The 17,114-nt window shown below is 31.8% G+C and overlaps 1 protein-coding gene across 1 annotated transcript in view; it reads right to left on the reverse strand.

The window, feature by feature from the left end:
• LOC111380989 (GDSL esterase/lipase At5g03610-like) overlaps nt 1-10,271 on the reverse strand; it is a 15,270-nt gene extending 4,999 nt beyond the window's left edge. The window contains exons 1-7 of the mRNA XM_023004673.1: nt 10,178-10,271; nt 9,648-9,701; nt 8,345-8,561; nt 8,067-8,206; nt 7,100-7,153; nt 1,860-1,879; nt 1,603-1,770 (exon numbers count right to left, since the gene is read on the reverse strand). Of these exons, the coding sequence (XP_022860441.1) occupies nt 1,603-1,770; nt 1,860-1,879; nt 7,100-7,153; nt 8,067-8,206; nt 8,345-8,561; nt 9,648-9,701; nt 10,178-10,271 (747 nt within the window). The remainder of the gene's footprint in view (nt 1-1,602; nt 1,771-1,859; nt 1,880-7,099; nt 7,154-8,066; nt 8,207-8,344; nt 8,562-9,647; nt 9,702-10,177) is intronic.
• Between the last annotated feature and the right edge of the window lie 6,843 nt (nt 10,272-17,114).

Genomic DNA, 17,114 nt, shown 5'->3' on the forward strand with positions numbered 1-17,114 from the left:
AGATCTACTATGGAATCTGAGTTCATTGATTTGGATAAGGCAGGTGAGAAGGTTGACTGGTTAAGGAATTTTCTTATGGATGTTTCTTTGTGATCTAAACCATTTCCAGCTATTTCTGTCCATTGTGACAGTCAAGTAACTATTTTAAAAGCTCAAAATTCATCCTATAATGAAAAGTCTAGACATATTCGTAGGAGGCACAATACAGTGTGTCAGTTGCTTAAAGATGTGATTATGGCTATTGACTATGTGAAGTCAAGTGATAACATTGCTGACCCATTAACCAAAGGATTGACTAGAGAGCTAATTCAACAAACATCGAGGGGGATGGGGCTAAAGCCTATTATGTATTAGATCACCTATAATGGAAACCCAACCTTGCAATTGGAGAACCCATGGTCAAGGTTCAATGGGAAAACAAAGTTATTGGAGTGGTCTGTGGGGGTACTACATTGGATTTATTCCAAACCCCTCCCTATGATGCGTAGTACCAACTATATTGATTAGAGGATGAGCTAATGCTCTTATTGCTTACTATAGCTGATATTCAATGAGGGTGTTTAGATATAGTGCACCCTTGATAGTAGCACCTATTTGAGTGTGGAAGTGGGGCCGCTTCCTATGAGAATTGAGGCGAATTCTCTAGAGCACTCAAAGAAACTGGGAAAGTTCACGGCCGAAATGAACACAACCGCGAGAACTCAATGACTGTTCTAGAAATCATGTGTGTGTTCTATTGTCTCAGTTTGCAACTATAATTGTAGAGTTCAAGACATAGTTCACTCTACAGTTAGTAAGCTCGATAGAATATACAAAGCCAAGGTTCAAGTCGATAGACACCTAAGCTTGCATGATTTCTACCGTACTCCAGAGTAATATTTTCATTTATCTTATTTCTTTCATGTGGGGGATTGTTATATATTTATGGTATAAATATAAAATGTGAAAGAAATAATCAAATTAGATAAAGTGCCAAAGTGGTGGGAAATGTGACATTTGTGTGGGACGTCAGGGGTTCGAATCACTCCCCACGTAAATATTAAAATGTCTTGATTTGGGCCTTGGGGCCTTGGGCTCTTGGGCTTCCTTGACTAAAACAAATATTTTTTTCTTCATTATTTAATGGGTAAAACTAGCCAGTATTTTATGACTGTTTGTTTTTGTAACAACCCACTAACTGTCATTAAAACACCCACTACTCAGTCATTAAAATTCTGCATTAACATGGTGAAGACTGTTACTACCATCTTGCCTATATAAACCCATATCTTGCTTTGGGAAAAGACACACAAAAAGAAAATAGAATCAATCACTCTTTTCATATTGTGAATTTCTTATATTCGGGTTTTTATACCTATTCTGGAGTACAATTGAGAGTTCTAGAAAAATCATTCGTGATTGCTGCATAAGTGGTTTACGATCGTTGTATCCTGGGAGTGATTGTCCACGGAGGTCACAGCAATTATTGACGGGCAATTTCACTTTAGGACATCGTGCTGTCACGAGACTCGATCGATAAGTTTTATATTTCTGCATTATATTGTTCTGATCACTGCTGCAACTAATTATTTTCCCAACACTTAGATTGTTTCGTGTATACACATTTTCTTGAATGAGTTGTTGAAAGATATTGATTTGTGAATTCATATTTTGTTGGTCAACCAATGTGTTGAACACTCCTGTCCCTCCTTGAGCAAAATTCATCCCATTTTCTATCCATTTCTCTTCTATTTTTTTCCATTCATAAGCTACAGGAGATCTTATGCCAAGCTGCATTTATAAAATAGCTTAAGACGCTATACTAACTAAAAGGGGAAGTGTGTATATAAGTAGAATTATGAATTAACAAAGATATACACATAATATTTTGTTGAGTCACCTGTCGAATTTATAGCATAGAATTATATTATAACATGTGAAAGATTAATGAAAAATTAATAATAAGTTAGATATTTGTTTATTGCCAGACCGTATGCTAAGGTCCCTGAGCAATATAGTCCTATCCTGTTCATGAATGAACATGTACATTTTTATAGTTCCACATAGAAATTTTGCTACTTTATCAAGAAAAATTTGAATGCGTGAGTTTAGAAGGCGTGGCATTTTACTAATTCATGAATTACCAATTAATAAAGAAATCCTTAATTTGTTCTTTTGCAAGGAAATCAAACTAAAGTGAAATGGAGTTAACTCATTAATAAAAACGAGAAAAAAAAATTGTAACCTTTTTATATTCATATAAATTCATAAAAAATGTAAAAGGCCAACCATCAAATAAGAAATATCAATATTGGAGATAAGTATAAATAAAAAATATAATTTCCACATTTTATTTAAAATGTTTTGGCAAAGAGTCTAGTGATAAAGAAATGAAAGAATAACTTATTAAACAAATAATTTTTCCAAAGTAAATAATGTTATGCATGTTATGCTTTGATAAAGGTTTTGAAAAAAATTGTTAATAGACTTGAATTCAAATTCTCGTACTGAAAATTGTACACTCGAAGGAAAAGTGATCTCATATGGGCTATCTATGAAACAAAAAAAACTTTTAGATACGATTATTAACGAGAGCTTACTGATGTAGTATGTGCTGTGATTATATTGTTCAAAACCAACAACAATTAAAAAAAAAAAAAGAAAAAAAAAAAGTGGTCCATGCGACCGCATGGAGTAAAGCCATGCGGTCGCATGGCCATATACCAAGACCAAATGGTCTCGACATGAGTGAACCATGTTTTTTGTCGTTGAAGGCCGTTTTCTCCCGTCGTAAATTTAAATTTAGTAACTTTTGGCTTAAAGTTTGGTACCATTTCGTGAATGTGGTGTATGCCTATATATATTAGATCCATGTTGAAGGCAAAAATCATCACAAAAACATCAAGATTCCATATTACTTCCAAAATCAAATATCAAAGTTTTTAAAAAAGCCATATTCATATTCATCATTTGTGTTTTTCAAGTTCTCTAGGATTTGCACTTGTGCTTTGGTGCTTAAATCCTTGCAAGGCTTGTTATAATCCTACAAACCATTTGCCAACAATCTTCGAAACATTTCAAATTCATAGGAGAAGGGGCAAATATTGTTTGAGGACAATGATATAGTGTTCAAGCCATTCGTTGATACAATTTCATGATTATCTTGTTATTGACGTTTCCGGTTCATATTTTGTAATCTCTACTCCAATCCGGTGAAATTTCTCCAACAATCTCAAATGATAATTCTGTAATGGAAAGCGAGACAACGATGGTGATAATCAAACTCATGAATCAAGACTTGGTGTGGCTAGATCGGCTCGATGGAACAAACTACACTTGATGGAAAGACAAATTGAAGTTTCTTCTCACTACAATAAAGATCTTCTACATCCTAGATCTGAAATTGGCACCACTACCGGAACCAACAAATGGAGAAACCGAAGCGGTGAGGAATGAAAGACAAAATCGCCAAGAAGATGAGTTAATATACCGTGGTCACATTCTCAACGCATTATCGGATCGTTTGTATGACTTATATACAAACACAACTTCAGCAAAGGAAATTTGGGGTGCGCTCGAAAATAAGTACAAAGCGAAAGAATAAGGTACAAAGAAATTTTTAATTTCTAAGTATTTTGATTTTAAATGTTTAGAAAATATTTCTCTTCTTCTCCAAATACATGAAATGTAAGTAATTGTCAATAAGTTGAAGGCAGTGAAAATTGAAATATCGAAGACCTTTCACGTGGGGGCTATAATTGCCAAACTTCCCAAAACTTGAAAAGGATAATGGAAGAAGATAATGCATAGTTCCAAAGATTATTTTTTGGAACAACTACAAAAACATCTTCAAATTGAGGAAGAGTCGAGAATACGTGATAAAAGTGATTCTCATGAGTGCATTTCCAAAGTAAATGCTGTAGAAAATTTCGAACCGCCAATAAAATCAATAAAAGAAAGCCTTTGAGGAACCTTAATAAGTTCAAGAAGAAGACCAAAGGAGGATGCTTTGTTTGTGGGAAATCTGGACACTATACAAAAGATTGTAGATACCGAAAACACAACAACTCCGAGGGTAAAGTGAATTTCATCCAACAAGACAAGATTGTGGATACCGTGAGCGAAATAAATGCAATTAAGGGAAAGGTTCCCGGCTGGTGGTATGATACTTGTGCCACGGTGCATATATCATATGACAAATCTTTGTTCAAGACATACAATGAAGTGGATGGAGACCAAGAGATCCAAATGGGTAATGAGGCGCGGTCCAAAGTAATTGGAAAAAAAAGTATAGAAATTATCTTCACTTCTAGGAAAAATGTTACTCTCACAAATGTACTACATGTATTGGATATGAATAGGAACTTAGTGAATAAAAATCTTTTGAGAAAATTGGGCATTAAAAGTGTCTTTGAGTCCGATAAACTTGTATTATCACTTAACGAGAAATTTGTTGGAAAAGGGTTATTCATGTGAAGAAATGGTCAAACTTTGTATTATTGACAATGAAATAAATAAAGTTGATTTTGCTTACATGATCGATTTATTTTCTTTATGGCATGCTAGATTAGGTCAAATAGGTAAAAGTACCATGAAACGCATAAGAAATTGTGACTTAATTTCATATGATGAAAATGATGCCATTAAATGCAAACCTTGTGTAGAAGTAAAAAATGGTTAAAAAGTCTTATCAAAGCGTTAAGAGGATTTCCAGCATATTAGAATTAATTCATTCCGATATATGTGAATTAAATGGCATAATAACAAGAAGTGAAAATAGATATTTCATAACATTTATTGATGATTGCTCAAGATATACCTATATTTATTTGATGAAACATAAATATGAAGCATTTGATTTGTTTAAAACTTATAAGAATGAAGTTGAAAATCACTTAAATAAGAAAAAAAGACCTTAAGAAGTGATAGAGGTGGTGAATACTTTTCTAGTGAATTTAATTTATATTGTGAACAATATGGCATAATTCACCAATATTCTGCACCTAGGACACCTGAACAAAATGGTTTGACAGAAAGGAAGAATAGAACCTTAATATAAATGATTAATATCATGCTTAGATATGCTAAGTTGTCGTTTAATTTATGGGGTGAAGCTTTATTAAGTGCATGTATGATACTTAATAAGATTCCTTCTAAACATACAAATGTTTCTCCTTATGAATTGTGGAAAGGAAGAAAACTGAACATTGGATACTTCAAAGTGTGGGGGTGTCTTGTTTATTGCAAAAACACAAATCCTAATAGGACCAAATTGGGTCCAAGAGGCATTAAATGTATTTTAGTTGAATATGCTAATAATAGCAAATCTTATAAATTGCTAAACTTGGAGACCAATGTGATTATCGAATCAAGTGATGTAGAGTTCTTTGAAGATTTGTTATCGTCGGATAATGAATTAAAGGAAAATATTGAAAACGTCCCTAGCTCAAGTGGAACACATGATGAAATCTCTTCTAAAGATGTTGATGAGTCCAGTGAACCACGAAGAAGTAAGAGAACTCGAGTTGAGAAGTCTTTGGGACTGGATGAAATTGATTATCAACTTATCTCCTTTTACTTAGTAGAAGGAAATAAGTTGAATGTTGTAAGAACAGTTCTTTTTGTACTACAAGTGGAAACCGACCCTAAAACCTATAAAGAAGCTATGACTTCTCGTGATAGCATTTTTTGGAAAGATGTAATTAAAGATGAAATGGATTCAATAATATCTAATAAAACTTGGGAACTTGTCGATCTACCACCGGGATCCAAACCTATTTGATGTAAATGGGTATTTAGGAGGAAATATAATGTTGATGGCTCTCTAAATACTTTCAAAACTAGATTAGTAGCTAAAGGATATTAACAAAAGGAAGGAATCGACTTTTTTGACACTTATGCACCGGTAGCTAGAATAACATCAATTAGGATATTATTTGCATTGGCCTCAATATATGACTTGCATGTTTATCAAATAAATGTCAAGACGACATTTTTAAATAGGGATCTCAATGAGGAGGTATATATGGAGCAACCCGAAGGGTTCGTTCTACCTGGAAATGAACATAAGGTATGCAAGTTAGTAAAATCTTTATATGGTTTGAAGCAGGTACCTAAGAAATGGCATGAGAAGTTTGACATAGCTATAACATCATTCGGATTTAAACATAACAACGTAGATAGATGTTTATATTCTAAAGTGTACAATGATTATGTAACATTTATATGTTTATATGTTGACGACATGTTGATTATGAGTAATCATATGGATGGTATAGAAGAAACAAAGAGGTTTCTATCTTCCACATTCAAGATGAAAGATCTTGGTCAAGTGGATACCATTTTAGGCATCAAAGTCTCAAAGACTAGTGGGGTTTATCACCTAAGTCAATCACATTATATTGAGAATGTGATAAATAAGTTCAAACACTTGAACATAAAAGAATATAGTACCCCCGGTTGATCTAAGTTCAAAGCTTGTAAAGAATGATGGAAGAGCGATTGCTCAATTGGAATATACTAGTGCAATCGGAAGTTTTATGTATGCAATTCAATCACAAGACTAGACATAGCCTATGCTATAAGTAAACTTAGTAGGTTAACTAGCAATCCGAGTAATAATAATTGGAAGGCCATTGGAAGAGTTCTTGGATACTTAAAGAAAACCAAGAACCTGGGCATGCAATATACTAAATTCCCGACGGTATTGGAAGGATTTATCGACGCTAGTTGGATATCTAGTGCGGATGAGAGTAAATCCACTATGGGCTGGGTGTTCACTCTTGGAGGAGGTGTTGTTTCTTAGAAATCAAAGAAACAAACATACATAACACACTCGACAATGGAATCTGAATTTGTAACCCTATCAGATATCGAGAAAGAGGCTGACTGGCTTAAGAATCTCCTTTATGAGATACCTTTGGGATCGAAGAATATTTATTCAATACATATTATGTGTGATAGTCAAGCCACATTAGCAAAAGCATATAATGAGGTATACAACGGAAGGTCTAGACACATGAGTCTTAGACATGACTATATAAGGAAGTTAATCAAGGATGAAATAATTTCCCTAAATTATGTAAGGTCAATTAAGAATTTGGCGGCCCCTTTTACTAACCTCTAAACAGAGACTTAGTAGCATCTACTTCGAATAGGATGGGGTTGAAACTCCCTAACTAAAAAGGTTCACCAATGACAGCAACTCTACCTGTCATTACTCAAAAGGTAATTTACGGGTTTAAAGGGTAATAACAAGTCATTCGATATGTGAATAGTTGCAGCATTATTAAAAAAATTCTCAATAATCCTATCCTAATTATATTAATGCTGGTTGTTACTGAAATGAGGCATGAGCTTTAAGCTCTTAATGAAGTTCGGTGTTAAAACACAAGTTCCTCTAAAGGTAACAAAGGTACTTAAAAAACTTCACTTAAACAATTTTTAAGGTGGTGCTGCCTTAATAGAGAGTTGGAGTTTCTCTCTTAAAAGATTGTTGAAAAGGATAAGCGCAAGGCCATAAAAGCGCTAAGTGAGTTATGAGGAACTTGAGAACACGTGGTACTCATGTGCATGTTTTTACCGGTATTGTTATATGAAATAACTGGTTCAAAGCTACACGCTAACTTTGATTCTGACTATACTTTGCTTGAATTACACTATAGTTAGATTCAAATCGAAAGATAACTAATTCTTATACATGAGTATCATATATCATGAATATGAGACTTGTTAATTTTAAACAAGTAGGGGATTGCTGTGATTATGTTGTTCAAAACCAACAACAATTTAAAAAAAGAAAAAGTGGTCCATGTGACTGCATGGAGTAAAGTCATGCGGTCGCATGGCCATATGTCGAGACCATTTGTTCTCGACATAGGGCCATGCGACCGCATGGTTTTGTACCATGTGGTCCCATGGTACAATGTTTTTTACCGTTGGAGGCCGTTTTCTCCGGTTGTAAATTTAAATTTGGTGACTTTTCACTTAAAGTTTGGTACCATTTCGTGAATGTGGTGTATGCCTATATATATTGGATCCATGTTGAAGGCAAAAATCATCACAAAAATATCAAGGTTTTATATTACTTCCAAAGTCAAAGTCTTTAAAAAAGCTATATTCATATTCATCATTTGTGTTCTTCAAGTTCTCTAGGATTTGCACTTGTGCTTTGGTGCTTAAATCCTTGTAAGGCTTGTTATAATCCTCTAAACCATTTGTCAACAACCTTTGAAGCATCTCAAATTTATAGGAGAAGGGGCAAATATCGTTTGAGGACAACGATATCGTGTTCAAAATATTTGTTGATACAAGTTCGTGATTATCTTGTTATGGGCGTTTCCGATTTATATTTTGTGATCTCTACTCCAATTCGGTGAAATTTCTCCAACGGTATATGAGAACGCAGCCATCGGAATATCTTCCAGATGGTCTCCCAGGGAAAGTGATTCCATATGGTTGCTTCCAAAAACTGGCTGTAGAACATGGCAGGTTTCCAGCATCTGCATATGAATCCTCGAAAACAAAAGGTTTCGCCCTGTCAACCAATTCTTCTCCAAGTAATTGGACATCGTAAACTAATTCTGGAATCATATATCATTGAACAAAAACAAATCATAAGTGCCAACAAAAAAAGCAACTTTTCGGGAAGTTTAAGAAGATTTAATGCAGTAAGAGTAAGGATATCTCAACCAGTGCAAACAATAAAAGATATGAGATAGAAGAAAGTGACGAATGTCTTCTTCTCCATAAAATTATAAATAATAAAAACTGGAAAATTTTTATGGAAATCAATTAGCTCGCTTTGTTGATGAAAATTAAGTTGAGTTTGAAAATATATAGAGCAAGCAAGAGACATAGGGAGAGAGATGATTATTATAATAACTAGTCACTATCACGTGCGTTGTACGAATTTTGTATTTATCGTATTTTTATTAGTGTATGAATTTTAGTTTTTTGGAAAGTTTTTGAAGTAATATCTAGAAATATTTCTATGATATAAGAAAAAGATTGAAAATTATTTTTACAATTGCAATAGTATTGTTTTATCTAGAAAAAATATGCTTCTATATTTCATGAATAAGAAATATACAAGGTTATACAAACTATTGCGCATGTATTCTTTGATAGTGTTGATATGATTGAGTTGAATGAGAAGATTATATTTCTAAATTTTGTGTAATTCAATATTGAAAAATTGAAGATTGAGCAAAAAATTATAAATCGACTTGTATATTTATATGCGTTTTATATTTTGTCGTTCATATATTTTAATATTTATTTTACGTTTATGTTGAAAAAAAAAATCCGGAATTTTTTTTTAACATTCGGTTTGGTAAGTCCTCGGTATTTATAAGTGCAAAAACTGATATATACGGTAAGCTGCAAATATGGTAGGTAGCATATACGGTAAGCTGTAAATACGATAAATTGTCTGTATATACGGTAAGATGCAAATACGGTAGACAGCATATACGGTAAGCTGCAAATACAGTAGACAGGATATACGATATTGAAATTTATTGTAGTGAATTAAACCGAATTCATTCATACCGTATATGTACTTTACATGCCGTATTTGCATTTTACCGTATATGCAGCATGTTGTATTTACAGCATATCGTATTTAGAGCACACCGTATTTGCATCATACCGTATATGGAGCATACCGTACTTACAGCAAACATTATAATCAATAGCCTTCTCCTCTCTCTTAAGCATCTCTTAAACATTTATCTAGCTTCATTCACAAAAGCAACATGTTGATCGTAATATGTAATGAAACCAAGTTCAATCTAAAATCCAAATTGCCAATAATATGCAATCAAATTAAAAACATAATCGAGCAGAATGTTAAGAAATATCATACCGAAAATTTAAAATAATTAACAAAAACTTTAAATTCATCCTAGAAATGCTATGAAATGCATTCGCAAAAGAAAGTCAAAATCCCAACAAAAGCACAACTTCCGCACAGCTAATTATTTTCCTAGAAAGTATTGCCTAATGTTAGTTGGGTAAATTGATGTTAATTCATTTTTGTTGGAATAGTGTGATGTTGATGTTAATTTGGTGAATTCATTTTTGTTGGAATACCGAATATTTAGTTTTGCTAATTTTATTGTGGATATTTAAAAAAAATTGCTCGACACTTCATGTGAGCAAAGTTCGGAGTTGCTCCCACAAAGCGTGGAGTTACTCCGCACACATTGCTTTCCTCCACATCCGTCTTTATAAACTACAATAATCTTACTGTACACAAAAGAATCTAGCTGGTACTCTTTCTTCTTCATCTGAGAAATAACTAACCAAGTATCCTTTACCTTATTCGTGTGAACATAATAGTCAATAAGTATTAATATTTTGCGATTCCTTACCAAACCTAAATCATCTAATAATCTCGAGATTTTTTCTGCAAGTTGTAAGAGGTATTTTCTCAAACAACTTTTGAACAATGCATTGAATTCCTGGTCTACAATTCGAAAGTATAATTTCATCAAAAATAATGTCCTAGAAATACTTCGAAGAGCTGTTATCGAGCAAGTGTAAGATATTGAATTCGGGTGGTACTCTAGAGCCTCCATTTGTGAAATCAATGCCATGGCACTATTAATATCCCCTTCTTTGAAATTGTTGTGCGGAGTGTTCCATTGTTATCTATAGATTTTTTTTAAAAAAAAATCATTAATAATAATTAATGTATTTATTTTAATTATTAATTTTTTTAAAAAAAATTTGTGACATGCGGTGTGGAGTGTCCGCACTTCGCACACATATCGCACATTTAAATTATTATTTTTATTTATAAATTAGTAATTAGACTAAATGCATTAATTACTATTAATTATTTTTTTAAGATATTCTATATATAACAACAAATCTGAAAAAATAAATGAAATAGTAATGATTTATAAAACCAATTATTGCAAGCAAATTTTTTGTTTCACATGGGTGGCAAAGTCAAGAAATTCACGTGAAACTTCTGAAAAGTTGTTTCACGTGAATAAAAGAGGAAAAAAACAAAAAAAAGGTCTTTTTTCCTTTCGTTTCATTTCTTTACTGAAGTTTATTTTTCTTTCAGCAGTATTGTTGCAGTTGGGCTTTTCATCTTTCATCCCAAAATCTCAAGAAAACAAATTACAAAGTAATTTTTTAGTTTTCAAGATTTTTTCTTTTTTATTTTTGTTGTAATTAATTTGTTTTCCTGCTGTGAATGTGAAAAATTTATTTTCTATAGATTTTTGAGATTTTTGTTGTGTTAACATGATGTAACTGAATTTTGATTTATAATTTTTTGAGTTTATACTGTCTTTTTTATTTTATTTTAAAACATCAATATTTTGTTTTGTTTAGTATGTTAGGTTGAATAAAGCTTGATTTACAGTAGAAAAGTTTTGTATCGTTTACCAGTATGAATATAAGCACAAAACCTTCATGAATTCAGAGTTTTCTAGGAATTTGGGCTATGATGACACCTTGCTTGTATTTATTGATTGCAAGAGTTGACCCTCGTATTGATAATTTCTGGTTTCTTTGTAAAATGGAGCAAAAATATAATTAACTATTGACTTGATACAACTAAAACTATGTTATCTTGATTTATATTATTTATTGTTAAAAGATACTTCAATTAACATAAAACCAAAAATAATTTGAATACCAAAAATAATTTGAATATTTTGTTTAGATAATCTTATATATGTAACTAAAATGCTTATCCCTAATTAGAACACTTTTGATATATTTGCTTATAGTTTAATTGATTTCTCTTTAAAATCAACCAATCCCTCCAAATCTCATGTGATTATCTAGAACTATATATGCTGAGGTAAATTATTTTATAGCAGTAAACATTTATCTATTAATTAGTTATGTGGATAAAGTGGAAAATATTTGTATAAGACATGTTTTAATTTTTATTTGTAATCCAAATATTAGTTTGTAAATAAGTTTTGTTATTTCATGCAGATGTCTATAGATTATGTCTTGTCTCAAGACCAATGGTTCTGTACTACTATTTGTCAATATCCAAATCATTAACATGTTAGAGATTTGATAGAATTGTTACAAGCAGACGAACAAGCATAATTAATGTGCAGTAATTTTCATGAATTTCTATATTGATTTATGTATAGAGACGAAGAGCAACAATTTAGTAGCAAGTTGAAACATGAATTTATAATGAAGATTGTCAATTCCGGTAAAAACAATGAAGTGTGGGTAAGATTTGATGACCATCTTACCTGTTTTGGAATGCAAGAATTCTGCTTAATCACTGGACTACCTTGTTACGAACCATCTATTAATCTTGACTATAGTAATCCTCGGCTTAGAAACAAGTATTTCAATGGTGTGAAAAGGATTTCTATGAGAATGCTCCATGATGCCTTTAATTCATGTGAAGATCAAGAAGATAAATTCAAACTTAGATTGGTTATATTGATAGAGTGTGTTCTCAAACTAACTGAAAGACATATTGATTATAGAATGCTTGGTATGGTTGAACAATTTGACGATTTTCTTTTGTATCCATGGGGTCAGAAGGTATATTTTGTTTTGTTGAATTCATTGCAACAATCACACTTTGAAAGAATACTAAGAATGCAACAAGCTGAGCAAAGGGAGTGTAAATATTCACTACATGGATATCCTCTTGCTTTTCAGGCATTTATTTTTTACTAAATTTTTATCTTTTGTTTAGTTTAATATTGTATATATTTAATATTTACCTTCAATTTCAATTTGCAGTTTTGGATATACGAAGTATTTCCTAAGATTGGAAAGAAATTTGGACGAAGGAGATACAAGACATTACAAATTCCAAGAATGCACAAATGGAAGCGAGACAAATATTGACAGACAATTGTAAAACAATATTTGTCTACACACGAGGTATGGTAATTATATGATAATTTATACATCTAATTATTCTACTATACTATAGTATAGAATTCTAATATTTTATTATGTTTATAGATTCGAGTCCTTGCGGTATTGCAACCAATAGAAGAAGAATTGCAGACATTGTGGTACACAACTCTATCGTTACCGTTCGATAATAAACACGCTATATTAGACAGCATTGCTGGTGGAGAGCTTGGCAACATTGTACCACAAATTCCACATAGCAAGCAAACAATTAATGCTGATGATGCTGGTACTTCCAGAGTTGGAGTAGAGCCTAATTATACTTCTATTGTTGACTGTAATTATGTCACAAAAGAATAGATGGAAGAAATGTTCACTACACATAGACAATATGTATCTGGTCAGTATGATGACTTGAAGGCACACATGGTGGAAGGATCAAGAAAACAACAGGGTGAATATCTTGAAAATCAGAAGGGAATGTTTGAAGAACAACAAAAATGGCATGAACATCAATATCAATAGTTGCACTCTGCTTATCAATCTGGTATGCAATCTGCATATATGGATTGTAAAGCTTTCTGCCAGGATTTTTTTGGTCAACAGATGACTGAACAATCAAGAAGACAATAAGTAATTATCAAGCAATTGTTGACAATCAGAAATAATTTTTTCAGCAACAACAAAAATGGCAGGAAGGTCACCATCAGGAAATGCAATCTTACGTGGACAACAGTTTAACTTCGATGAGATCTTACTTTGAAGAACGGAACAACAACATGCTGAATAGAATGAGTGATATGAAAGTTATTGTTGGTTGTTTAAAGGAAGATATTCCTGACTCCAACAGTAAAATTCGTGGCAAGAAAGTAACATCCGAACAAACTCTTCAAACTGAAATGTCAATAGAAGAGATGTATAATAGGAAGATAAAGTCTTCAGGTTTTCCTCTCGAAGATTATTCTATGGAGAGGTATTTATCAGTTCATCAATGGATGGTGGTGAATACATCGAGGTAAAAAGCCTAATTCTAACTTATTAGTTATATTGTATTTATTTCACTTTGATATAAACTATGATCTACAGTACATATTGGGATGTTGAAGGCAATATGTATGGAAGAGACACTATACAATATACTTGAAGACAAAGATATCAGTATTGCGGTTAGTGAAGCTCACAAATTATAATTAAATTTAATTTACATTTGACATATAATTTATATCTATTTATTGTATTAGACTATAGAGATGGGGTTGAAGTTATTGAGGCGATTGATTAAAGAAGATTCTACTCTCCTCTCTAAATAACATGGAATTTTGGACTTCAATTTTGAAGCTGAATGCAATCACCAATTGATGTGGCAAAGAACTTTAAAAGAAGGAAGTTCTAGTGCAGATCATCGTCAGATGGATTTGACTGTATTAAAAAATTACATAAGTGGCAATTTGTCGGAGCACAGTCGTCCATGGATAGCATACAATTATTTATTAATTTCATGTTCGTATTTAACCGATTATAATTGTTATCTTCTTGTTGTTGATTTTTGTCAGTGAAAATTTTAGATATATGATTGCAGTAATGATGTCCACACACCAACAGAAATTAGGAAACAAGTACATACAATATATGAAATACTTTCAAATGTTATTGACGAATTTTGAATTTTGTTCCATCAGACCTGATTTAAGAAAGCACAGAAACAAGCGGCTTAAATCGGAGATTATATCTCATTTGTCTTGCACAAATAATGGGTAAGTATTTAAAACATTTAAATTGTTTATTATTTACTACTATATTGAATTTTTCTTTTAATTTCGATTTCTATATTCATTATTAGTTTAGTCTAACGAAAAAAATTTGTATGTAGGCCAAACTGTAGGCTTTTTCTCCTCAAATACATAGAATGCTTTCTTCTAAAATATCCATTATAAACAGTTGATTTGGAGAGAATGAGTATATATAGACGGAAAATTGTGGCTGACATTTGTTACAATGAATATTTTTTTAAATCCCCATAAATCGTGATAGTAATTGTAATTGTGATGTAAATGATAATTTAAATATACTTCCTCAATGTTGAGAATGATTGCTATGTAATAAGTAAGTTTTTTATTAATCTGAAATTATTTTTACTTCTTGTTTTTGATATATATATATATATATATACATTGCTATAATATAAAAAGAAAGAATAATAGGAATATTTATATGGTGAGAAATTCTGTTCTTTGATTAGTATTTTATGGGTGTAGACATATATTTGGTCGATGAATTGTCATTAACCTCTTATTTTTGTAACTAGGAAAATTAGAAATTTCATATTTTAGTCTTTGGAATTTTTTGGAATTCAGGATTAATTGAAAGTAAATGAAAGACAGAAAATAGAAATACCTTAGAAGTCTTTTTTTGTGAAATTACCTAATTTGTTATCCAACCATACAATAGAGTTGAAACATAAATGATGTAAGTATTAGCCTATATACATCATTTGTCAACAAGAATGTGCTTGGCAATTTTTAAATAAATTATACTAACGGAGAAAACAAAAGTCAAGACTAATTCGACAACAAAAATAGAAATGCCTTAGAAAATAGAAACGTCTTCATTAGTGTTGTTGACATTTTTCATTACTGTTGTTGACATTTATGAAATTACTACTTTGCTATCCAACCATATAAAAGAAATGATGTAAGTATCAGTTTACAGACATCATTTGTCAAGAACAATGTGCTTGGCACTTTCCAAACAAAATTACTAACGAGGAAAAGAGAAGTCAAGACTAATCCTGATCAAAAATAGCAAAATAAACACTTCAATCATGGTTTTTTTAATCTATCTTTTGTTTTGGAACCAAAAGATCTGTGCAAAACACATCCAAACTGCTGTTTTCATCATATAGAACATTCCCTTCATCCGATGATCTGAAGAGGGCTCTCTTGGCTGGAGGCGACAAATTCTCTTTAGAATCTAAAGAGTGTATGTAGATACCTTTCCCGCGTGATTTAACATCAACATTTGCTTGATTTTTTTTCTTGGACTTGTCTGGTCTAGATTTTCTAGATCTGTCATAGAGATAATGTCAAATCTATAGCTTGATGAATTAGACTCAGTTTGGAATGCTTTTAGGTAGAATGCTCGTTGAGTATTTTGCATTTTCTTGATGACATATTCAAAGTATGCTTTTTGTGAATCTTGTACGTTAATGTTGATTCATCAATTAATATTGCTTGAGCAACATGTTTTAGCTCTGCAAAATGTTGACGTTACATTAAAATTCTTACCAAATTGGTTTGCTCCATCAAAGATTGTGCACTTGTAAATAAGAGCTTCTCGACTGTTTACCAATTACGCTTGCATTAAGCGAGCCTGTGACATCCGACAACTGCACATACGCTCGAGCCCTAAAATGTATTTGGCATACACCCACAAATGATCAAGACAATTAAAGAAGGTATATATATCCATATAATAAAGTAAAATATACTGAGGAATAGATTTAGAGTTTGGATTCTTGCAAAAAATACAAAGATAAGTTTCTCCAGAATCAGCATTTGATTGTCTATAACAGTTGTTGCAAGTCATGTACCAAAATTTGTTATCAATTTTGTCTGTAATTGCTGTGCCATTTACCCAATAAAACTTCTGCTGTGTCAAAACAGAGGGTGTCAAAACTGAAATAAGAAATATGTATGTGCAATTTTTTATAAGTATATATAAAACTTGTCATAAATACCATTACCACTAAGAGACATTCTTGAAGATTCTAAATAGGAGTGAATTTACTTCGCATAAGTGGAGAAAGATTTGTGGGTCTTCTTTTCATGTATGGTTTTTTCAGTATCAAATCATCTATTTTCATTGAATTTTCTTTTACCCTAGTAAATGTAGTAAATAAGGTGAAATAACATCAAGACATTTAGAACAAAATTAGTAAACATGGATAGTGGCGAGGGAATAGGAAAAAAGAATAATAAAATAAAATTAATTTATTCTACATACCATTCCATCATTTCTTTTACTTCGATGAAAGATGTATTTATGAATAAATAGTACAGACTTTTGTGGACAATTTCAAACCTGCATGCATGTGCAAACTATCACATATATATGTTGTATTATATGCTGATATCATGTAGCAACTAAACACATAACACATACCAAAAGAAGACGTAACTCTGAAATGTGTTGCAAAGATGACTGGTTTTTTCTCAATATTCTCCGTTATTACTATACATTCTCTATCAGCAAAAGAATCCCAATGTGTG

Source organism: Olea europaea, unplaced genomic scaffold (genome assembly GCF_002742605.1).
Source record: "Olea europaea var. sylvestris unplaced genomic scaffold, O_europaea_v1 scaffold224, whole genome shotgun sequence".
Taxonomy (NCBI): Eukaryota; Viridiplantae; Streptophyta; class Magnoliopsida; order Lamiales; family Oleaceae; genus Olea; species Olea europaea.